The sequence below is a fragment of the Phycodurus eques genome, chromosome 22 (genome assembly GCF_024500275.1).
Source record: "Phycodurus eques isolate BA_2022a chromosome 22, UOR_Pequ_1.1, whole genome shotgun sequence".
In the NCBI taxonomy this organism is placed as follows: Eukaryota; Metazoa; Chordata; class Actinopteri; order Syngnathiformes; family Syngnathidae; genus Phycodurus; species Phycodurus eques.
The window spans coordinates 318,133-343,411 of record NC_084546.1 but is presented as its reverse complement, the minus strand read 5'-3'; the positions used below and the strand labels follow the sequence as shown (position 1 = coordinate 343,411).

The 25,279-nt window shown below is 47.9% G+C and overlaps 2 protein-coding genes across 4 annotated transcripts in view; both read left to right on the top strand.

Moving 5' to 3' along the window:
- The first annotated feature begins 1,186 nt into the window (after nucleotides 1-1,186).
- phf21b (PHD finger protein 21B) lies at nucleotides 1,187-22,610 on the top strand. Of its 2 annotated transcripts, none has more exons than XM_061667153.1 (14): nucleotides 1,187-1,628; nucleotides 7,922-7,966; nucleotides 11,119-11,376; nucleotides 12,358-12,450; nucleotides 12,648-12,935; nucleotides 13,115-13,225; nucleotides 13,346-13,397; nucleotides 13,507-13,583; nucleotides 13,682-13,736; nucleotides 14,615-14,637; nucleotides 15,955-16,113; nucleotides 16,354-16,420; nucleotides 17,094-17,197; nucleotides 19,565-22,610. In XM_061667153.1, exons 1-14 carry the CDS (start codon nucleotides 1,575-1,577, stop codon nucleotides 19,787-19,789), a joined length of 1,611 nt encoding a protein of 536 aa, XP_061523137.1. In that variant the 5' UTR covers nucleotides 1,187-1,574; the 3' UTR covers nucleotides 19,790-22,610. The 2 variants fall into 2 exon arrangements, with proteins under 2 accessions (XP_061523137.1, XP_061523139.1); XM_061667155.1 differs by having other exon boundaries at nucleotides 1,188-1,628; nucleotides 11,122-11,376.
- Nucleotides 21,681-25,279, top strand: part of pthlha (parathyroid hormone-like hormone a) — a 16,533-nt gene continuing 12,934 nt past the window's right edge. The window contains exon 1 of one of the 2 annotated variants that reach the window (XM_061667156.1): nucleotides 21,681-21,908. In XM_061667156.1, coding sequence (XP_061523140.1) covers nucleotides 21,681-21,908 — 228 coding nt within the window. The remainder of the gene's footprint in view (nucleotides 21,909-25,279) is intronic. The other variant, XM_061667157.1, reaches the window with a different exon arrangement.

Below are 25,279 nucleotides of genomic sequence, written 5' to 3'. Positions count from 1 at the left end.
AGAACACTTGAATACATCATCTTCATCATCATGCTGTCTCTCTCTGTGGTTCTACTTTCCCTTCCCTCCTCACCGAACTAACCACATCGCAGAAAAGATCAATCCTGTCCAGCATTTTTTATTCAGCTCGCCCAAAAAGATGAACAATGTCAAAGTCGCTGCGAGCGTTTGACAAGAAAACATCCGCCCGGCCTCTCCTATTGGTCTCTCCAGCCGTCCCTTCACGTGCTCAACTCCTGATTGGTTTAAGCCTCCCTTAAGACCGCCCCTCACACGGCCACTGGGCCCTCTGACCAATCACGGCCCGGCCTGTGGTTCGGGGGGCGGGGCTAAGTGCAGGTGGCGAGGGGGTCAGCCTCACCCGAATGGAAGGAGGGGGTTGCGCAATCTCACATTAGCGCCACATGATGATTGCCCAAAGAAACAATTCAATTTATCGATACTACTACTATGGCTTGTCACTGCTATATACGTGAACAAAACTCTTTGCACGAGTAACGCTGCTATGCTTTCACAAAATTACTTGCACGAGTAAATATACTGTACCATTTTTATCAGTCACTGTATACTTTACCAAAAGCACTTCCAATACTAACTACTAGTATTTTTACGAGTAGCCTAACCACATACTTTTTTCTATAACATTTTATACATGTGCAACTGTTTTTAGTAAAAACTGTATACTCTTACGACTACTTTCACGAGTAAGAAGACTAAGAAAGATACTTTCACGAGTCACGAAATATATTCTCACTACGAACAATACCACTTTTATTACTACTGCTTTACTTCACTTTTAAGTGATATGTTGTTAGCCATCAAGCCCTTGCTCAAGTATATGTCAAAATAAAAACGTTGTTTCAAGTTGTAACAATGTACTTTAACAAGTGCTTGACGAGTAACAATGTCCTAGTCATCTCCATCTAAACTTCATCTGCATCCAAATTAAAGTGAATTTTAGATGGAAAAGATCCATGTTGTCTGAGTGCTTTACTATGGTGTGTGGGAGCTTTTTGTTTTGTTTTGTTTGTTTTTAACTTTAATGTTAGTCTGGAGAGCAAAGATGTAGAAAATGACCAATTTGAGAGTTGTTGTTCGCCATTTGTTGTGCTTCGGGGACCCAGTGCGCATGCGTGGTTCGCGGGTAGGGGAGGGGCCGCTTCTGTGTGCTTCATCCGGGTACTCGAGAATCACCATTGACAGCCGAAGCACAACTTTTCCCCAGGCAAAGTGAAATCAAGCCGCGGACACGGACACAATCTAGTCCCCGCTTTTCAACTGAAATTAGTGGAAATTTGGCGTCGCAGCCCCCCCGTCAGAGCCAGAGTCGCTCGTTCGTCCCCCGGAGAGGAGCCACCCGCGGCCCGACGCCTTTGTGCCGGTTTCCGAGCACTTTTTGGAGACTGGCGGAAAGTCGGTGATGAGTCCCGGGCTGCCAAAGAAGCGAGAACTTGCTCTCCGAGCCGAGTAGTTGTTCTTCGGCTTGTTATTGTTGCTCGAAACCCCCCCGAATTGCCCCAAAGTTGGCGTCGCTCGCGTCGAAAGTGGGAGCAAAGTGCTTTTGTGGACGGAACATGGAAGTACAAGGCCTGCAAGAGGCGCTCCAAGTCGAAATCCAATGTCATCAGGTAAGGACCGCCGTCGCCGTGTTCGCCTTGTGGAGGACGTCAAGGAGGGGTGAAAGTCAACAATGTCGGCCGCTCACTTTGCGCAGTACTTGCCGTCGGTCGGGCCGGGCCGACGAGCAACAAGAAGCACAGCTAATGCGGCGCGGTGCTGGCTGGCGAGCAGGACGCGAGCTGAATATTTATGAGGGACAAGAAACATCCATGGCCGCTTTGTTCCTCTCGCACACTCCAACTTGAGACACTTTTTTTTTTCCTCTCACCAACTACTTGTGTGAAACCCTTGAAGCACAGGCACAGCCCGGAGGGGTTTTTTCAAATGAGCCTAACAAACATCAGACAGGCCGCTGATTACACTTCGCCGAACTTTATTTCTTGACAAATGGTCCCTGCTCGCTTAGCTTCGCCGCTAGCAGGCTAACGTCGCGGGCCTTGGCGTCAAGTTTATTCATGTCAGCTGTTGTGTTGTTTTGGATCGCTCGTGCTCAAACTTGCTGACAATTCGCGTCCATTTTGAGCTCGTCGACGTGTTTTTCTGGCCTCCGAGGGGCGAGATAACTGAACTCGCTGCTTGGCTAACTCCTGATACTCTTTGGGGGACTTTTATGGAGCCCCCTTGACGTCCACGGCCGCCTTTTGACGTCTTTTTCGTCCCCCATTTTGTTCCGAGTTTTGCACTTAGTCCGCTGGTATGATTGCTTCTGGGTCACGTGACGGCACCGCTGCCTTCTGATTGGCCCACGACGACGCTTTCACTTGGTTCACTTGTCTCGCGCTTGATGGCGGCCCGACGGCCTCCTCATCTCCTCGGCGGATAGCGACTTTTTCTCGCTGGTTTTGGGCAGGTGCCGTGGGCGGGGAGATGCTGGCGGTTCAGCACCGCCCCTCCGGAGGGCGCCGTTGTCGACGTGTTTTGGAGCAGGACTTGAGCAAAGATAAGAAAAGAGGGTCGATATCGTTTTGACTTGAATCGATCCACTATTCTGTGGAATGTTGCTTCAAGTTGAGCTTGAGCCACTGGGAAGCAGAAGAAGGCAAGACGTGCCCCCCCCCCCCCTTTCTGGCCTCACTTTGATAGTGGAAGCGTCCATTTTGAGAGAGAAGGGGTGCCCCCCCAACATGGAGAGCAAAAAGTCTGCAGAGTTTCGCTGGGGGGGGCTTTTCATGGGCAACATTACCATTTTGATTGCTTCGATGCTGTTTTGGGTTGGGTTGGGGGGGGGCATCCACGGAAAGCCCACTCAGCACTGCCCCCCCCCTTTTTTTTTTTCCCTTCTTTTTTAACGTCTTGTTCTTGAGCAACAACAATGTCACCTTTGCTTCGCAAGTAAAAACATTGTCAGGAATATACCACCACATTTCTTCCAAGCAATGCTGGACATCTTGAATTGACCCTTCTTCTGCTCACCTGTCACACTTCTGACACATATTGGATGATACGTTGGTATCATACACGTGCTAACCCTAAGACAGCATCAAATACTTTCAAATTCAATGAGCTATCCACAGTTTTCCATTTTGAACTTGACTTCAACCTCAGTTTTCCTTTTTAGAACAAATATGAGATGCAAAACATTCAAACACTAAAACAAATTACATATAAAATTGTTATTGTAATATCATGTGCTGAGTTAATGTATTAGGGCAGTTGTCAAAAAAAAAAACGACAATAGAGCATCGAGCACGTTCAAATGCTTTAATGCGGACTCTTTCAATGAAACAATTTTTTTCCCCATTTGAAACACCAGAAACATTTAAAACTCAAGAAAACCATATTGAAATTCACATTTACACTCTCGATGATATATGATGGATGGCGTGTGCTGAACTAACCTGTGAGAGGAGTTATTAAAAAAACAAAAAAAAAACAGATTAGAGAATCCAGCGTCACGAAGTGATTTCATGTGGACGCTTTTGATTTCAGTCAGCTAACCTTTTTTTTTTTTTTTTACCTGGGCACATTTAAAACCAATAAATATGCCCCCAAAAAGTTTAATACAAATAAATGAAGTTTTTAAAGCGCAGAAGTGTTTCAAATGGCAATATTTAGAACCAAAGTATAGCAGTGAAGTTATGGAACAAACAGAAACAAAAGACTCTAGATCAATTCATTTTTTTCAAAGCTTGAAAAATCTAGTGTAGAAAATTAAAAATAAGTGAAAAATCATTGAAGACTTTGATTTATTTGAATGTGAATATTTGTCTGTAAAAAGGGGCAGAAAATGTAAGATTTAATCTTTGCTCTGCTCCTTTTTGTTCAAAATTGTGTTCTCATGTATGTCTGTTTTTTCTTTTATGTAAAGACATACAAAAATGCAATTAGCCCTTTTCAAACAAATCTGAGATGTGCCCCACTCAAATGCTATTTTCTGTTCAGGAATGCAAGTAGATATGCATGTCTTTATGAAGAAGTAATCATGTGCATTGCTACTTTTACCCCTTTTTTTAAAGCAGTACTTTCTAAAATTAAATAATTCTTTTTTCGTTATTTCTTCATATTGCGTACTGGTATATTTATAGGAGATGATGTACGACGGCGCAGTAATGTATGTCACCGTGTCCACACAGTCAGTCCTTGATGTGTAACCATGGTTACGGCTGCTGCTCCTTGCACACGAGGGAGCGTAAAGATGCTTCAGGTCGCAACGTAAAAAGGAAAGACGTAATCTGCGCCTCACGCAGCCGCTTTAAGCGCACCGCTAACGTGATCCCTTATGCCGGTGTGTGCGCTAAAATGCTAGCGTGCGATGTTCTGAAGTCGTACGATGCTGCAGATTTCAGTCTTGACGAAGTGACAATAGCCATGCCACGTTTGTGATGACGTCCTCATCTGGTTGCCGTGACCGCGGCTTTTTATTTTCCCACGTCCAAAATTTGGAAGCGGCTGAGTTTTATTTGGAACCCCCACGCAGCCTGCCTCACCTTCTTCAAGTGTGTGCGTGCGTGCCTGTGTAAACCGAATTGCAACGGTACGTTGAATCACGAGTGCCCCAAGTTTTTTGACTCGCAAACTGTCGGTTGGTGTTATTATAATTTTTATTTTTATTATTATTTTTAATTTTTAAATTTTTTTTTGCATTGTGTTATCAACGTAAAGTATGCCGGTGCACGAGTGAAGTGTGTGTGTGTGGGGGGGGTCCTAGAAGGCACACAGTCTCAATGGACAGTAATGAAACGAGGGCTGCAACTAACGATTATTTTAATCAATGAATCGGATAAAAAGAATCAATTTCACTGTCCATGCGTTTATTCAAAAGCTGGACATGATTTCAAATTGGCAGTGCTCAAAAGTGCAAAACCTGGTTTAGAGGTGCAACGATTAATCGACGAATAATCAGTTGTCAAATGAATCTATCACCACTTCGTCTTTACCTTTGGGCTTGTCCCGTTACGGGTGGCCACGGTGCGTCACCTTTTCCACGGAAGCCAATCTTCTGCAGCCTCCCCGTGTAGAGTTTGCATGTTCTCCCCGTGCCTGTGTGGGCTTTCTCCCGCTTTCCTCCCACATTCCAAAAACTTGGGGTGTCCCAATCCGATCTTTGATTTAAAAAAGTAAGTATCTCATTGGATCCGACCGGATCTAAAATTTCCAATTTTAACCACTCTTACACAAGCAGTCCGTTCCATGTGCCGCTGCAGCACTTGTATCCAGCATGACCGCCGTTCTGCTCTTTACGTGGCGTCAGCGCTAACTTTGAAAGTTTTACAAGTAACAAGCTCATTTTTAAAATGTAAGAAGTAGAAAGTACAGATATTTGTTTAAAAAGTAAGGAGTAAAAGTAAAAAGTCACCAGATACCTGAAAAATCGACTTATGTACAGTCCCACCTCTGTGGATGGTATATTTTAATACAACACACTTGCACTCAATGCAAAACCCTATTTAGAGACGAGCAAAAATTAGCATTGAATTCTAGGTAGTAATACAGGCACATCTGAATCAATTAGAAAAGTGTCAAAAGGTGAATTTAGTGAGCTAGTTCAATTCAAAAAGTCAAACTCGTGTTCCAGAGATGCATTACACGCACTGAGTGAAATATGTCATGCTTTTTAAACATATATATGAATAATTTTGATAATTATAGCTTCCAGCAAACAAAAACCTCAAGTTCACCATCTCTAGAAACTACAATAGTACATAACAGACAATTGAGAAACAATGGCAATTGTTTTTGAAGTCAAAATTCGACAGGAATTTTGTTTGATGAATCCAATTTTTTAGTATTGAATGTCAAATATGGATGTTCTCCCATATTCCAATTTATGTGATGTATGTGTATGTCTCCAAATAACAAAAAGTCACACACTGCAGCAACGTACGCAGAAAAATTTGATATAATACTCAGAGTATACATGGAGTCTTCATCCTGTGTGAAAATGTTTTTTTTTTTTAATGTAGTTCGATTCCAACTTTCTTCAGTTTAAAAATGTTTTTTTATTAATTTTTTTAATTAATTTTTTTGTCTGATGAAGTTACGTTTATGATTTGATGATGTGTCATGATCCTATCGGAGCTTTTCATTGGACCAAAGGGGAAGTAGGGCGGAGTTATTGACTTAGTATGACAAGTCAAGCCGCAGCTATCGAATATTTTTGTATTGGAGGATCCTACCGAAGTTTGTATCGAATAATCGTGTATTGGGCTAAATAATATTTTTGGTTCGTTGAAGAGCAATTAGGAATCCACAAGAAAAAAAATAAGCAACTTCACTTAAAAATGAATGACCAATCGTTTTTCTTTTTGGAGATGATCAACTGTTTTATTTGTGATATTCACATTGAGCGGCACACTGTATTTTCTTTTTTAGAAATATTTTCAGTGAGGCAATTTCAAATAAAAAAACCACATTTCAGTTTAAGGTGAGCATTTTTTTCTGCTTAGTATTTCTTGTTATTCATCAATAACAATAATTCGATAAGAGCGTTTTAGGATGGGACAACATAATACAGTCGGTTCGTGGCTGCGCGTTGAAGACGTTCGACAAAATCGACGAAACTCAAATGAAAATGAAGACGTGTCGATAGGAAACACAAATATTCATTGAATAAGTGTTTTGCCCAACTTTTCCACTCGCAATCACTTTTCCCACCGACAGTACTTGACTGGGAATGTCCTGCACTTGCAGATGCCATGCTCGTGTGCTGGATGCCAGGAAATTAGCCACACGCACACACGCACACACACACACACTTAAATCACTGAGCAAAACTGTTCCTTGACAAGCAAACACCCCGAAGGAAGTCACGTTATAGTCGCACGCAGCCTCTCCCTATCGCCATCGTAATAAACTGGGCACCAATTCCATGGTAATTAAGAGAAACCTTAGTCCTCCGCAGGGCTAACGTTATGCTTGTAAGTTGCATTAACGGTCATTCAACTCACTGATTTGCGAGACATTCGTCTCTGCTCGGCCACCGCGTTGTCTGCGTCTTGCTTGAGAGATGTTCGCCTTTCTGCTCAGTCTGAAATGATCCCACACTTTTGGACTTCTGTCTTCTTTTCTCGCATTTGTCGTCGCTATCTTGTCCGTCTTCTTTCGCTGTGTTTAACGGCGGCTTGCGTGGTCTCCGTTTATTTTGTGCTCCTTGAATCAAAACGCGTGATGACGTAACCACGTTGCGCTCGTCCGTCTGCTTCGAAATTTTCCCTACTGCAGCTACATTATCAAATTGGCAGGGAAGGAGTTAAATAAGCGGATCCTCCAGCATTTTATCGACTCAAAACGTTGGAGTACTCGTTGCGGCCCGAATGACAAGTTCTGTTGTCCAGAAAAGCATTTGTGTGCTTGTTTGGAGACAAATGACTCTGAGGAAAGGGTGACCTTGAAACAACCTCGAAGTGAAGGGTGTTCACAATTGGCCGCACGAGGGCTTCGTTTGCGCGCGTGAGACAAAAGCGACTCGTTTTGAGCGTCTTAAGTTGCCGACGCCAACGTCAGGAAAGATGTTGGCCGTCTCTACGGCGACGGCCGCCCGCCGCTCCCGTTGGGTGGCATCGCCGGCAGGTGCTCGTCGCGTCGCGTCGCGGGTCCGGTCGAGGTGAAAGGTGACGCTCGCAATTTGTCTTGACATGAATGGAAGGGGTCGCCATGGAAGCAAGCCTTCATTTTTCCAGCTATTGTTACGTGTCCTGTGGCGGCGAGAATGGTTTGCGCTCACGCTTCACTCCGTGCGCACGTGCGCGTGGCATGTGCGATGGCCACGCTGTGCGTCGCCACGTCCTCGTGGTTTCTCTCTCCACTTGGTAAGCGTCTTAGCATTTAGATGCTAACGGAAATGTTTGTGTTTGTCGTGCAGAATCCGACGCTGTGCAAAGGCCTGAATGAACTTCAGAACGGGCAGGTAGGTGCCGCTCACACTCGCCGAATGTCACGTTGAATTGTTCTTCATCATTGCAAAGTTTTTCTTCTCACCAAAATCCCATTTTTGATTTGAGTTGTCCACCCTTTTTTCTTTTCGAAAAAGCAAATGACAATGACATTTAACTTTACATCGGTTTTGCTTCCCCAGCCGCCCCATCACACTTCTGGGATTTGCTTTATCTCTCCTGATGTGAAACAAGCTTGAAACGGGTGTTTTTCCAAAGTATTAACTTGCATCAACTGTCACAGGAAAAAAAAAAAAAAATGAGTATCCCTACATATGATAAATGAGTGCTTTTGTGTAACGGCGTGTTTTTGACTTTGCCTTCCGCTGGGCTCCATTCTTCCAACAGAAGTGAAAACGATTACGCATGCTGTCTGTTTTCTTGGCAGGAATCAAAGTTGCTTTTTTAAAACTGTTCAGTCGAGCGCTCGGAGAAGTGTCTAAATATAGCTGACGAACGGCTCCTCGCCGTTTGCGGCCATCTCGTTTGCGGAGGGCCGAGTTCGGAACGACGCCTGGTCTTTCGGCGCCGGGTTTTGGTACCGAGAGGTCAACGACGCGATGGAGATGCCGTCGCGCTGCCCGAGACGGTCGCGGCTCGCGGCGTGCAAAAGAAATGTCCGCAGGCGAGCTTCACGTGGCCAAGTGATTCAAAAGAATTGTCAAAAACGTGGCTTCACGTTTTCAAAATGGATGTCAATAGCGCGCGTTGCGACACGTGCCCAAGAATAAATAAAAAATACATCAAAGCTAAAGGGCGCCATTGAACTCATTCGCTGCTGTGGCTCTTCCGATTCATCAATTGAATTCAAAGCGTTCACTGCCACTGATGATTATATCCGTCAATTACCTGAGATCAGCGCAGCTTTTGAGTCGAAGATAAAGATGAGGCCATCGATCTCTGCTTGTCACATCAATTGAGAAAAATGGCAACACGTTGGAAGTTGGACAAGTTGAGGTACCGCACACGCCAACAGACTTGCGTGTCATGTAACATACTTGGCCAATAAAGCCGAGCGTGTCGTGTGTGTGTGTGTCATGATAGGTAGCAGAAAGCGTGTCGCAATTGTGAATAAAGGTGACGCGGTTGATGGAGTGAATGGCGAACGGCATGTAAAAAGGTCACTCGTGTTCAGCTCGGGCCGTGTGGTGAGACAGCATCGCGAACTTTCTTCGTTGGATCTCTGTAACAAATCAATGATTTGCACATCAAAAGCCCACCCTCGGCCTTGTTTTTCTTTGGTCTTAAATTTTGAAGTATCACAAAATATTAGCATCAAAGTCGCTTTTCTGCTTGACATATTTCTTTTCACGAAAAGCTCATTTTCTCTGCTTTTTGGTCAGAAAGCAGTGTTTTTGGTGAGACCAGCCGACGTTCTCCTGCTGATCGCAAAAAAAAAAAAGTTGTTTTTTTCCCCCCCGTGGTGAAAAAAGAGAGGATGACACCGCATCTGCAACTATCAAAGTGATCAAAAGCAAAACGTTGCCACAAATCAAATGGATAAAATCTTTTTCTCTGGCGCTGCGTCGACCTGCTCAAGCGGCCGGCTCGGTCACCTCGGCAACTTGTGGAACAGCAACGCCCGCCGCCTCGCCCCACGAAGGCTTCGTCTTCTTCACGTTCCCTGGCCACACTCGCTCCTCCTCACTGGTCGTCGAAGGAGGGGGAGGGGCTCGGGTGGGGGCCCATCCTTTGTCCGCGGGCCACAGGAAGTTCTCCGATGTCCGTCGGCACGGGACCGGGACCTTTTGAAGTTGGAAACTTGATTGACAAAGAACCACTCGATATGATGTCATCACTCCTCTTCGCCCTAATCATGCTTCTGCTCAGTGAATCATGTGACCTCAGTCCAGCACCCGCGCGCACGCACACTCTTACACACTTTACACCCGTTGCACATCATTACACACACAGCAAAATATTCAACACAAAACATAGGACATTTCACATGCACACACATCACACACATACTGTACATATATATGCATATATACATATATTTTATGTACATATCAATACATGCACAAAGAAACCCATGCACACATTATGCCAACATAATGTGTGCATGTGTTTTATGGCTGCATCTGTCAGCCTCTATTGTTTGTGGGAGTCCCATCTGCTGGCCTTCAATGCCCCCCCCCCCAACAGCTTGCCCCCACCCCGAAAGAGAAAGTGTCCAAATGTTGAAGAAATTAAGGAAGGTAAAATGAAATGTTGGGTTTGGTTTGTGAAAGCGAAGTTGTTTTTCCTCCCTACACGTAAACGCACACACATTGTCTACTGTCCTGAGGTCATGAGTTGTGTTGGCCTCCTGGCTTCATCAACTTTGACCTTTCATCCTGCTGATGACGACATTGTCAGAAGAGTGCGTGCTTTCGTGCGTTTGTGTGTGTATTTTATTGATTGACTAACCCATTTAAAACAAAAATCTAATTTTGAATTGCATATAACAAAGCGCTGATGTGCAGTTTTTCCACGAACATGGCGGTGAACGGAGCATCTCGTTGACAAAAGCACTTTTATTTTTTTTCTCAATCTCAACTGTTATTTCTGCTCAGAAACAGACATAAATGAGCAGATGCCTGAACGCATTGTTTTGTGCTTGACAAGAAAGGAGCCCAGTGGAAGGAGTTATCCACATTGGAAACTTTTGACCTGGGGTGTGTGCAAAAGAAAAAACACGGCAAGAGAGAGGTCAAGGAAGTTTGTGCTGGGTTGTCAAAGTTTGAAAGCTTTTTGCTATCAAGAGAGAGAAAATCCCAGAAGGAACCAAATCAAAAAGTAAACCTTGTCATTTGCGTTTTGGTCCTGGGGTGGTTCATGTAAAAGTGAGACGCGTTGGTCACAATGATTATCCTGGCTGGATGTTAACGGCGTATATATATATATATATATATATATATAAATGTATGTATGTATATATGCACACGTGTGTGTATATATGTCACATGTAGGTGCGTGCATGTCTGTGTATTGTGTGTGTGCATTATGTCAATCAAGTGGGCTTTGCTTCACATTGAGTTCCTCGCCGTGACGCTTTTAACGTGTGTGTGTGTGTGTGTGTGTGTGTGTGTGTGTGTGTGTGCGTGTGTGCGTGCGTGCGTGCACGATGTGCCTGCCCGCCCAGAAGATGGCGGTGCGGAGTTGCCCGGTGGGTGCGACCAAGCCGCTAACTCTCATCAAGCCCACGAGCCAGGGCATCGCCATCTCCATGGTCCCGACTCCCGTCGCCGCGGTAACGGCGCACATCAACGGGCAGAAGACGCCCGGCTCCGATCCGCCGCAGACGTTGCCCGTCAACCTACAGACGGGCGGGAGGGTGGCGTTCGGGGTCGGGGTTCGCCCGCTGGGCGGCAAGAGGGCCTTGGAGCTTCCTCCCGCACAGGTAACACACCTGCACGCGCGACGACGATGGCGTTGTCATCCCAGCGTGTTGTTTGCATTCACGCATGAAAGGCACTCGTCGACGCACGGTGGAACAAACGTGCCATACAACTTGTAATGCGTCGGACATCGCGTGACATTCCCCCTCAAACCGACACGGAACAGCGTTTGGATTCTCGTTGTTCGCCGGAAGTTTTTCCAGCGAGCGACCGAAAGCATTGACTGAGTGAAGAGATGAGAGAATGATTGAATGAGTGCTGAGGAGCACTGTTTCCATGGAAACTGCTCAGCCCTGCCGGTCGGGGGTCAGCCGAGCCAAGTGGAGGAACAAAAACATCTGCTACTTATTCTTCTTTGCCGTCTTTTTCTTACTGTTGGGTTACCTGACACACGCACACGCGGTGTTCCAGTTGTGTGTGGAAAGGAGGTGCAGCGCCCTCTGCATGAGCAGCAGGTGTAGTGTCTTGTGCACACACACACACACACACACACACGCACTCGCGCATGCAAAGATGACTTTTGGAGAGAGAATCGTAAACAGGAAGTTAGTGGAAGAAGCAGTTCCTCCCCGTTGCTGCCCCCCAAAGTGCTTGACTTGGGAGAAAAGACAGCAATTCGGAAAATAAAAGCTCTCATACTGCAAGAATTTTCCTCGGTGTGGTTGCTATGGGAACTGGCCCTAGCCTCCCCCCCTTGCCTGCACCCTCCTGGCGGGTGGCTCCGCAGTACAACACAACAGAACCGCAGAAGAAGAACCAGGAGGGGGGAGGGCCGGGTGGAGTGTCAGCCAATCGCGGCACAGCTTCTTTGTTACAGGAAGTGAACACACAGCAGGAGGCGACACTCGATTAACACAACATGTTGCTACAAAGTACGTGTGTTCGTGTGCGTAATGACGTGCGGCTGACTTCACGGGCTCGTGCCGGCTGACGTGTTTGTGATGACGTCACGATGATGACCGTTTTGAATTTTTGTGTGGCAGATGTTGGGCTCGCTCACGTCCGTTCCCGTCAAGGTGCCTCAAGTCAGCTCGCTGCACCGACTGGCCGGTCAAGCCGCCAGCGTGCTCCCTCAGGTGCTCGCGCGCACGTTTTAACAAAAGCGCATGTGACCTTTAAGTACCCACAAATGACATTTAAAAAAAAAAGTGACCGACACGCACTCAGTCACGCATACACACAGACACACACGGATGTTAACAAAAGTGCACTACACACACGCACACGCTCATTTGTACATTGGCAAAGTATTGTTTTGCGTGCGTGTGTTCAGGTCAGGCCAAAGACGCTGATTCCGGACAGCCTCCCCCACAGCCCGTGCCCGGACCCCCCGCAGCCGCGGACCACCTCCGCGCTCAACCACCCGGGCCCCACCCTGCCCACCCCCAACTGCACCCTCAGCCCCCACCGGCAACCTTACGACGGCGGCGCCTCGTCCCTCGCCGGCGAGGCGGGCGGCCCCGCCCAGCACGCCTCGGCGGGGGCCGGCGTGGCCTACGCCATCATCGCCGCCTCGCCGGCCAACGGCAACGGAGTGGCCGCCGTCAGCGAGGCCGTCGAGGTTAGACGAACGCGCTCGTCATCCTCTTTGGGCCGCGCTATTAGACGCGCTCACAGGCAGAAACGCACATGCAAACTCACACTCGCATTGACTCTCTCACACTTTGTCACACTTGCACAAACTCATGCACACACAGACTCGCACGATTACTGTGCGTGACACCGTGTGTGTCTTCTCAGGTGATCATCATCCAGCCTCAGGCCCCCGGCAGTAGCGAGGGGGGGTCGCTCCCCCTCCCATCACAAGAGCCCCCGCCCGCCCCCACCAAGAAGATCGACGAGGACCCGGAGGTGGGCGGGCGGGCGGGCGGGCGGGCGGGCGGGCGGGCGAACGAGCCTTCCTTCCTTTGGTCACGAAGTGCCCGGGATCGCTGCGATGATCTCGCTGACGCTGTCTCGTCTCTTTCACAGAAAATTGCTTTCATGGTCTCACTCGGACTCGTCACCAACGAGCACCGGGAAGGTAACCACTTCCCCACACCCTTACTTTACGTGTGTGTTCATGTGTTCCACGTGCGCTTTCTTGGAGTTTTTGTTTTTGTTTTGTTTTTTTTTTGTTTTTTTTTTTGTAGAAATTCAGCTGAAGAGGCAGGAGAGGAAAAGGCGAAGCACAGCTAACCCCGCCTACAGCGGCCTCTTTGAGCCAGAGGTACTTTCTAATGCGTTTGTATTTTTAATGATGATGATGATGATGATGACATCATCCTCACGCGACAGGACTCAGCTGTCGTTTGTGTTTGTCCACAGCGCAAACGTCTGGCGACGCATTACCTGAACAGCCCGCTCTTCTCGTCGGCACGAGGTAAAACGAGCGCCGTTCTAAACTAACGCGTCACGCGTGTGTCGACAGGTGTCCGTCATTGAGCAGCTATAAGCGTAATCATCATAACTGGAGAATGCAGTTTGTGGAGAAATAGTGTCTGAATGCTGAAGAGCTGCTGCAGAATTAAGTAAAATGTGGACAATTGGAAAAGTCAGAAATACTGAATTCAAGTTATCATATCAGGAGAATTTCTCAAATCAGTTTTTTCACATCTTGTCCTATACTTATGCACTATTTCTCATGAGGATTGCACAGATGCAGCAATCATTTGTAACCTGACAATGAGAGGCAAATGTTCTCCTGAATGAGCTTAACAATTAGGGTTGTTGGAAGGGTTTGATTCACTCGAGCTATGTCGGTAAAAATTGGAAAGTTTCTGCAACCGTTTGGGAATTATGTCTTATAAAGTTGGAATTTGAGGAATGTGAAAATGAGTTCCGTAGATATCCTCAAAAAGCGTGTGCAATTCATTGAATAAGTAGAGAATATCGAAAGAATGAGTTACATTTGTGAAATGTTTGTTTTCCTTCATTCCAATTGGACTTGCCATGGAAAATTTGGAGTTGTGGGAATTTGTTGTGTTTTTCGTTTTTGACGTGGGAATGGCTTGAATCAGTTGAGAAATGCACAAGTTGTTGGACAAAAAAGTGACTCAAAAATCCGAATTGAAAAGAGTTTTTGTTGCTCTTCAGCATTGACCCAGTAATAAGTTGGCTCTCAGTGTGTCTCATTAGCTTTGTGCTGCTAACGTTACCGCCTGGCCTCCTCCGCATGGCTTTGACACGCCCGTTCACGTTTGCGCACGCGCTGGTGTGCTGCGCCGGCTAACGTGTGCTCTGCTTCCATCCACATGCTAGACTCTGAGGATTTCTGCTGGAAGGTAGGTCCACATGACGCCGCTTCTGTCACGCCACCACTCCTCGCTTCCGCTCGGGCGCGCGTCGCAGTCGTTCGTACGTCCGCTTAGGGCTGGGCCGTTCGTCCGTGACGTGTTACGCAAAAGCAGTCATTCGTCCACGTGTTGGCGGCCTTTGCCCGTCCCTGCGCTTGAAACGTGAATTCATGAAGGATTGTTTCCATATGTTTGGACAAAAGGGAGATTTCTCCAAGAGGAAGCATTTCAAAAGAAGACAAAAAGCATTTTCTGCGGAAGCCGATGCAAGTTAAGGTTGTGGGAAAACATGGTTTCAAAGCGAGTCGGGTATCAGGAGGAAAAGCAAATCTTGAGAAGAATGCGGTTTCTACAAGCAGAGCGGAAATTGAACAATTGGCACACGTTTGATTTGATTGAAGGGCATATGGCCTCGCCCTAACGTGTAACAGTCGGCCTATATACTTGCGGTTCGAAGAAGCGTTGCGCCGTGTTGATGTTTCGGAACCGGCTGACACGCGAACGGACACGTCGTCACACTCAGTGACGTGTCGGTGAAAAGTCGGCCGCTTCCTGTTGTATTCCACTTTCTGGATGCAGGGGTCTCCAACTCATTTTCATCACAGGCCACGTCATGGTTCCGGTTTCCTCAGAGGGCAGCGATGACTGATAATCAGATATGCGTCATCGCTTCGTATTGACAATTGCCCACGCATTTCATTTGTATCGAACAAACGAGTCAGTGGTTTGGATGGCAAAAGATATGCAATCAAGAAACGCAGCACTGGCATATTAGTGGCTTCTTTTGCGTGCCGTTTGCCATTCAGTCTATCAATTGCGCCGCAATTTCAGCAGATACTCTGTTTCGACACACCCCGTTGGAGCGTTAGGTGCCTAAACGTGTCTGGCATTCCTGTCCCCGTTGATCAAGATTCAGCCCCGATCTTCATCATCTACTCAAAAGCGATGCAATGCCCCCATCTTCCAGGATCTGTTTGTCATTACAGTGGTCGACAAACCTGAACTTTACAGACGAGGATCGTGATGTTCGTGGCAGCGATTGAGGAAAAAGAAATCAGAAGTCATGGAAAATAGTGACAAGCCGGACGGACGGAGGGAGGGAGGGAGGGAGGGAGGGATTTGATTCATATAATGTTTGCGTTATCTGTAAAAAGTGGAGAAAAACTGCAATTTGACCAAGAAACATTCGGGGATTTGCTTAAGTGGGCCGCAAAGTCTGATGCGGCGTGCCGAATCTGGCCCCAGCTCGCGAGTTTTGACACCTGCGACGCGGCGACTTAGCGTGTTTGTGGCGTGTGGCCGTAGGACGACGTGGAGCAGGACGAGCGCTGCGCCGTGTGCCGCCAGGACGGTGAGCTGCAGCCGTGTCACAACTGCCCGCGAGCCTTCCACCAGGACTGCCTCCAGCCGCCGCTCAAGACCCCGCCCGGGGGACCCTGGTACTGCCCCAAGTGCCGCAAGAAGGTACGGCTCGGCGCCTTAGCGTTAGCGGCAAACGTGGTCCCTAACTTCACGTGCGAGACCGGACCCGCGACTCAAAGCAAGTCGCGCGCCGAGCGGGTTTTCACGAGTTGCTGACCGTTGCTTTGAATGCTTCGAACCGTGTCGCGCTTGGAGATTTGATCTGACGCCAATCGCTGCTTTCGTAATGACCTCTCCGATGAATTGTTGAGACATTTTTGTCCTGTGTTGTTGCCGGTGAAGGTTCTGAACAAGGAGAACATGTCGTGGCCTCACAACTTCGTGCAGTCTTACGTCACGCACAAGACAGGTGGGTCCAAATCAAACACTTTGTCCGTCACCACAATCTGCGTCGAGAAGCGTTTCAAGCTCCTCTCCCCACTTCAACATAGTTCCTTGGCACTGAGGTGCCACAAGATGGCGACAAAGCACTTCTTTGCCGTCAGACAGGGCTTTGGTGCCATCTGCTGGCATTTTAGGGCATTTCAGAAGGAGCGCAAAAACAGCGACTGAGTGATTATTTTTCAGCGAATAACAGAGGCTGGATTCAAAAAAAAATCAGCAAAATGATGGATTGGTGAATGGCAACACAGTCTTTTCATTTCCACACTTGCTGTGCGATACCGGTAACATTTTTAATCCTGGTGAGATTGCATTTTCCCTTTGTTCCATGGTCATTTTCTCTTGCTGCCATTTATCTATAAAATACATTTTATGTAGCAAACACAATACAACGAATCAGTGATCAAACAAATACAGTTCAAAATATCCACTTTTCAAGGAATGCAATAAAGTATGAAAAAAATCCAAAGTGCTTCATGTCACGTTCAAGTATGCAAGCATTTAACTTGTAAAAGTGCTCGTAAATGAACCCTATCCCAGGTTGCGTTTTAGGAATGAACACGAGCTTGTCGTGCTTCCCGGAACCACCTCGGAATAAAATTGCTCAGAGAAATAACTCGTTGTTGGAATGACTACGACAGTGCGTCAGGAGGAGAAGCGGCGTCTGCTGCGACGAAACGTGGAGCTGAAGAAGGAGTGCGCTCACCTGGAGGAGGAAGACGACGAGCTCAACAAGACGCTCAAAGTAAGCGACGCGCCGACTGGGCCGACAAATTCCATTGTGTCTGAAAACACGAATACTGTGCATTGGTAGTATATAAATACAGATTGGGCTTCTTGATGCTCAAACCAAAGAGGATGAAGAACAACTGTGCAGCATTCATCAAGAAGGCTCACAACTTGCTTTATTCTCACCTGACCACTAGGCGGTGCTAACTGCAACAAATGAAAGACGCAATCATCATAAAACTACTAGTTGAGATGCGATTCAAACCTCGAGCGCGACGTCACAGACTCAGAAAGGCCACGTCGTCGTTCACGTGAGCTTTCACAACCGAAATAGATTCAGCAAGCTCGACCGATGAACTATAATACGATGGGTGCGTGTATCTCACACACACACACACACACTGGGTACGGAAAGTATCGTTCGCTCTTTGTTATGTTGCAGCCCATTGCGAAAATCATTTGTTCCTTTTTTTCCCTCAATGAACGCGCAGCACCCCATATTGACAGAAAAACAACAGAATTGTTGACATTTTTGCAGATACTGAAACATCACACAGCCGGAAGTATTCAGAGCCTTTGCTCAGTATTTAGTCGGCGTAGACGGCCCCTTTTGAGCGATTGCAGCCGTGAGTCTTTTTGGGAATGATGCAATAAGTTTTCCCCACCTGCCACCTGCCATTCCTCCTTGCGGATCCTCTCCAGTTCTGTCAGGTCGGACGGTGAACGTCGGTGGGCAGCCATCTTCGGGTCTTTCCAGAGATGCGCCGTTGGGTTGAAGTCGGGGCTCTGGCCGGGCCGTTCAAGAACAGTCACAGAGTTGTTCTGAAGCCGCTCCTTCGGTATTTTAGCTGCGTGCTGAGGGTCATTGTCTTGTTGGAAGGTGAACCTTCGGCCCGGTCTGATGCTCCGAGCGCTCTGGAGAAGGTTCTCGTCCAGAATATCCCAGTACTTGTCCGCGTTCGTCTTTCCTTCGATTGCGACCGGTCGTCCTGTCCCTGCAGTATCGGACAGGTTTTGAGCAGTGCCTGGTTTTCTAGCTCGGTCTCATCAGAGCAGAGAATCTTATTTCTCACCATCTTGGGAGTCCTTCAGGTGTTTTTTTTTTTTTTTTTTTGCAAACTCCATGCGGGCTTTCATGCGTCTTGCACTGAGGAGAGGCTTCCGTCGGGCCACTCTGCCATAAAGGGCTGCAGTGATGGTTGACTTTCTAGAACTTTCTCCCGACTGCATCTCTGGAGCTCAGCCGCAGTGATCTTTGGGTTCTGGGTGGTGATCTCTCACCGAGGCTCTTCTCCCCCGATCGCTCAGTTTGGCCGGACGGCCGGCTCGAGGAGGGGTTCCGGTCGTTCCAAACGTCTTCCATTTAAGGATTACGGAGGCCGCTGCGCTCTTAGGAACCTGAAGTGCGGCAGAATTTTGTTTTTGTAACCTCGGCCAGACAGATCTGCGCCTCGCCGCAATTCGGTCTCTGAGCTCTTCGGGCAGTTCCTTTGACCTCATGATTCTCATTCGCTCTGACATGCACTGTGAGCGGTCAGGTCTTACATAGGCAGGGGTGTGGCTTCGCGAAGCAAGTCCGAGTCAAGGCAGTATAATCAAACACAGCTCGAGTCCAGCGAAGGTGCAGAACCAGCTCAAGGGTGGTCGGAAGGAATGGACGGCACCCGAGTTCAATATACGCGCGTCACAGCCAAGGGGTCGGAATACTTACGGCTGTGTGATATTTCAGTTGTTCTTTTTGAAGAAATCTGCAAATATTTCAACAATTCCGTTTTTTTCTGTCCATATGGGGTGCTGTGTGTACATTAATGAGGGAACAAAGGAACTTAAAATGATTTGAGCAAATGGCTGCAATAAAACAACTCAACATTTAAGGGGAGCTGAATACTTTCCGTAGCCACTGTATACATAAAATAATTAACTATATTTCTAATTTTAGCAAAGCATGGCGAGTGTTGCTCAACGGATGCAACATTTCCCAACAAAAAAGAGGAGCGCCAAAACCAGAACATTACAGCATATACTGTACATTGTGTTTGACAATCATACTTCACTATCTTGAGAATTTCATGTGCGCCTGTTGATGGAAAAAGCAAAGTGTGGAGAGGGTCTGTTGCGGAAATGGCGAACGCAGCCAAACTCCCTCCAAAATATCCACGCTCTCGACTTCTCCTTCTCACCTGTTTCCACTCTTTGTATTTTTTCGGGAACGCTAAGTCCACACGCTTTCGCCCGTGTCGCTCGGTGCGCGGCTAGTTGGAGGCTTGTCGGCAAGTCATGAAAAGTAGTTGCAGAAGTGCGCACGCCGCGTGACTCTACTGGATAGTTGAGTTGTGTCCTGTTGCGTAGCAATGTGCTAACATTCCGTCCGTGCTCCCCTCAGCGCTGCCTGGACCGGCGAGATCGTCTGGCGGCGCAGCAGCGGGACACGCTGGCGTCGCTGGAGCGACTCAAAGCGCTCATCGAGCTCATCCAGGTCACCGTGACGACCGGCGCGGCCTCGGCCGCCTCCTCCTCCTCCTCCTCGCCGCGCTCGCCGTCCCGGATGAAAAGCGGCGGGCCGTCGACCTCGCCCCTCCGGCCCTCTCGAGACGACGCGGCCGACTAGCCCCCCCCCCCCCGGCCGCGGCGCCCCCGGTGGCCGGCCGGCGAATAATTTTATCTGTGACGACGGAAGTGTTTGGAAGACCTCTAGTGCTTACGAGATTAGTTTTCGTTCTTGTTCGTCGGCCTTAAACGTGTTCTACTTGCCAGAAGCGAGCAGCTTTTTTCTTTTGCCAAAACTATTCAGGAAGTATTGAGAGAAGAAGAAGACAGTATTTAAGAGCAAAGTACACCAACTAAGTAGTATTTCGTTGTACATAAACACGTTGACGGACGCTGAGCCCCGCAGAATCAAACCGAATCTTCGGACTCCATTCGTCCAGCGCTTCACCGATCTGACGAGGAATGGCCCGCCCGTCTCGCAGTTCTAAGGCTCGCGGTGGGAATCCGGCCTGTCCGTGTGGAGTTTGCATGTTCTCCCCGTGTTCCAGTGGGCTTTTCCCATCCACGTCAGCATGTTAGCTTCATTGAGCGCTCGAAACGGTCCGCAGGTGTGACAGACCGATTGTCTTTAGGTGTTGGGAAGATGACTTTGCAAATGTACTTGCTTACAATGACAAGTTGTTACAATTCCAATTCCAAGCCTGTTGAAAATGGAATCGGAGTGGAACTCTTTCAAAGTGGGAGAACGAATGGCATTTCATGACATTTCTTCATTTTGATGAAAGCATCAGCAGGACACTTGAACGTTGCCTTGAAAAAAAAGTGGCTTGAAACCCATCGTAACCTTTTTCAAGGTTGCACCATGAGGTGGCGCCCGGAGGTCCTATTTGGAAAAGTACGTCACGTTTGAGACACACGACCGGAGAGCGACAATCATAGGCGTCGGCTTTACAAAAAATTGTCACGGTGGGCATTTTCAAAAGCAAATGTCATGTCACGACATATTTTGTTGCGGAGTGCAACGCCGTCAATGTTGTCATGAAAGGATGTCATCTGCTTCCATTTTGAACGAGTCACTCCCCGACGCTGATGGCGACCGGTCCGTAGTTCGGCTACGCGCGCCCTGCGATTGTCCGGCGACCGGTCCGGGGCGTCCCCTCCTCTCGCGACCCGTCACGAGGAGAAACGAGATGGATGATTGGCCGGATGCATTCACATGACAAATATGCCAAAAAGTCTTTTTTTTTTTCGACTGGAATCCATCATATCAGAGATGTTTTTTTTTTTTTCTTTTTTTACTGTGTGTGTGTTTTGTTTTTGTTTTTGTTTTTGGGCGGGCCGCAGCCACACTGCCTAACGTGAGCGCTCGCTCGTCTTCCTGCGGAACAAAAACGCCTCCGTCGTATCAGCGCCTGCGTTGGCGCCGCAGCGCCCCCCGCAGATCGACGCCCTCGTTTCTTCTCCACCAAACCAGCAGCCCCCCTGGCCCACACACGCACGCACGCGGGGTCTTGTCCGGGAGAAACTGTGGTGCGATGAAACAGATCTATTTTATTAGCGCGCACCTTTGAACAAAGAACACTTCAAAAGGTTTTTCTATTCTTTTATCGAGCAGCAAAAACAATAGATGTCTCTCTTGTTTGGTTTGTGTCGACGCCACCGCGGGAGGTTGTGACTAGCGAGTAGACCGAGTGTTTTGTCTTCAATATGCCAACGTAGTACTTCACTTTTTTCTACCGACTTCGTACGAAAAAAACCCAAAACGATTCCTGAATAAACATTTGAACTACAAAACACGTGACGGCTTTGTCCTCTTGTCAAACGCTGATGACTGCCGTACTGCACGTGGCCTGCGGGGGCCAAGAAGCTTGCGTGCGCGTGTGCGGAAGTGTCTCGGATTGGATGTGAGAGTCCCTGTTTGTGTGTGCGAGGCTGTGAGATTGTTCGCGCAAGACAAATTGTGCCTCGCTTGTGGTGGTTTGTCAAGGTGCTAACTGCTTGCCGCGTCTTTGATGTTCACAAGCGACACGTCAGATTCTCGCAGAACGTTCCTCACTCGTGTCAAGCCACCGCGCACCCGGGGGGGGGGGGCGCCAGCCAACAACGGCGACGGGACGCCGCTCGTGCCGCTCGCCGGCTGGCTCCCGGAACGCACGAAAGGACGAGACGGACGGCGGCGAGACCCAGCGCTTTGCGTCGCCGCGATGAGCAGCTCGACGATGGCGCCCGCCAGTACTCAGGTGTCGTATTGTTGAATGAACTCGAAACACCCACTGAAATGAGTGCAAATGCAGTCGATCTGTTCGCCCCTCCCCCTCCAAAATTAATAATGCCGAAAAAGAGCGCTTTCAAATTCTGCATTTTATAACAGCTCAGTAACGACATAAGTAGAACGTATAGCGTGAAACAGTTTGTGCATCATGATGTAGTCATGGTTTAATCAGTTCAATTCATTGTGCTGCTCCTCTTGGTGTGCCCGGCCGGGCCACCGGGGGCAGTATAATACACACATGACGAAGAGCCTTGTACTATTCGGTGAATTGCTGTGATATTGGTTATTTGCTGTCGAGGATAAAGGATATGTACCTGTGAGTTGATATACATGTCAATTACCATTAGCACGTCAATGGCGTTTTGCATTGTTTGTTAGCATTAAGCTCAGCGGACTTTCCCAAAGCAAGGCTATGGGGTTGTTTGAAATACAGCGGAACCCCGATATCATTGCTATCGGACAAAACGGACCGTCCGGACTGAAAAATGTGTCCGAAAATAGTTTCCATTGGTCGCTCGAACTGCCGTTGGCAAAGTTTGTCAGTTCCAGAATTGGCCACTGTTGTTTACTGGCGCTGCGGCGCCAATCAGGCAGAGAATGCGACGAGCATATTTCCGGGTCACAGATCTACAATATGACGACAATCCTCCCCTCCCCTCCCCTCCCCTCCCCTCCCCTCCCCTCCCCTCCCCTCCCCTCCCGTGCCCACGTGGCGGCTGCGTGGAATGCGGCGACGTTCCGTGAAAGGCAATGCGTTGACACCCGGCGGCCACGACGGCAGGAGTTTTATCCGCGTCAGGAGAGCAGCGTGGCGTGGGCAGCGTCTTTTTCTTCGAGAGAGGTCTCTGGAGCCGTACTGCGGTCCGGAACGTTTCGGAAATAGGAAGCACGTGAAGTCCTCGTGGCTCTTGAAAGCACACCGGCATGCTAAGTTTGGACCCATTTTGAAACTTTCAAAGCATTGTCAAGCTTTTTTATATTTATTTACAATAACTTGATACTGTACTGGGTGTTCGAGAGCACGAAACGGGTACAAACAATAATTTTGTACTGTATGTAATATGGGTGCAAATGACCCCAGAAAAGTGCTTCAGTATGACAGTAGGCTCCGAACGAACGACACCCCCCCGCCCCGATTAGTCCGTTAAATCGAGGTTCCGCTGTGCAAAAGGTGTTAAAAAACGTGTTTCTCAGGAAATTTCAGGTGGGAGTAGAAATAAACGGCTTTTCATTTTTATTGTATTTGAGCTTTATTTTGCCAGGAGAAAACGGACTGAGAATTGGGGAAGAAAAAGGAAAAAAAACTGAACTTGAACGCGTGTCGCCGTCCAGACGGGCGGCACGGCCGTCAAACAAATTGAAACCCTTTCCACAAACGATCTCAACACAACATTCGGCACTCTTCCTTTCAACATCTTGAAAACCAAATTCAGATTGACACTGCTTTTTTGATGACAATTTCAGAAACTAATCCCGTGGCGACATGCAAAATGATGACAAATTGAACAAATAATCCCACGGTGACATAATCTGATTGCAATTTGCCAATTGTTTGGGAAGAACATTGGTGAGGAATTCTCCAATTTCATCGTAATCATCATCACCAGCGTGGACGTCCTTCCCGTGACCTCGAAGCGGTCCGCCGTTGGTTTTCAGAGTTGGCCAATGACAGTGTAGAGCCCTCCCGACGGGAAGCAGCGAGGATGACTCACGATGAAGCGCAAACGATCGCAAACGTGTTTCTCAGCAAGAATGTTTTGAATGTGCACGGAAAAACAACGGACAGATGTTGCGATGTTGTCGTGGTGACGCACGGCGCTTCCTGTCCACGCTAGCTGTCACACGCCGCTCATCGACGGACCGCTGTTCGCCGGCGCGCCGTTCGGCCGCAAAAGGCATCGCTCCGTAGCGAGGGAGACATAAAGTGTCGGCGCCGTGCACAAACATGTAAACTTGCACTTAAACACACACCCAAAAGACAAGCATGCATACACGTACATACAATTTCCACACACACACGCCCATGTGAACACATGAACGGGCGCACTCACACACGCACGCGCAGACGCCGTTCATGATGGAGGTCAAACAGCATCTGTGGAAAAAATGTCTGACGTAATCTCATCATCATAACCTGTGGCATATTTTCACTGGGTTTCAAGAGGACGAGACGGAAGGAATGTTTGTGTGGGAACGTTGGAGGTCTTTCCTCACCTTCACGCTTTTTACACACACAGACGCACCTTTGAACCCCTCCGCCCGCTCCGCAAATAAACTCGTCGTTTCCGCACGCAACATATGGACGCCGCGTCCGGGCGCCCCGTGCAAGACGGCCGCCCGGGCGGAAGCCCGGGCCCCGCTCGCTCGACGAGCTCGTTAAAGTTGTCCTAACTAACGAGGACCTCCCGCCTGCACGCTCGCCCGCCGGCCCCTCTGCCCGCCTCCGTGGTGAGGACATCAAAGCGCGGGAAAGGGAAAAGCCAATGCGGCCTGCGGCCAAACGGAAAACGCCAGCGCCTCAAATGAGAAGCACATGCACGACAACGCGCGCACGTACACACGAAATCTACTCGACCATATCGTACACGATATATCGTACTATTTGCGTGCGTGCGGGTGAGCTTCGCGAGTCCGTCTCACGGTTTGGTTAGAATCTCGAATTTGACTTTTCGCGTTCCCCCAAAATTTTCAGCTTCATTGAATTTTTATGCGGGAGAGAGGATGATGTTGCAGGAAGGACAAGGTTGTCGTGTTCAAGTGCATTGTGTCAAAAAGTGTGACGCTCAGCGAGCCGAACGCGCGAGTTATGTGTCTTAACGAGCGTTTTGTGCGGGGACTCGACCGACGTTGCGGCCGAACAGGAAGCGTGGCCAACCGGGGAAGCCCTGTCGAAAATGAAAGTTTTTTAAACTCACATTTTCTCTCGACAAATAAGATTTGTTTTTTTCTCCCAAATTTTTACTGCTTGTTTTTGGAAATATACAACTTTTTTTTTTTTTTTTTCACCCCTGGAAACAAGACTTCTAAAATAAAGAAATATTTTTCAAATATGTCTTTCAAGACATTTTCCTTGAAACTATAAAAATGTTCGGTGAGTTATCCGACTTTTCTTCAGAAATACAATACTTTGTCCCCAAATCTACATCTTACTTTTTAAAAATGATATACAAATAATTGTTTTCTCCCAAATAGGTTTTGGAAATGTAAAAAAAAAAAAAAAAAAAATACAAAAATCAAACATGTAAAATAATAATCGTCATCATCATTTGGAAACTTAGCTCTTTGATTCCAAAATATGACATTTTGGGAAATTTCCAACTTTTTTTCCAAAATACACAA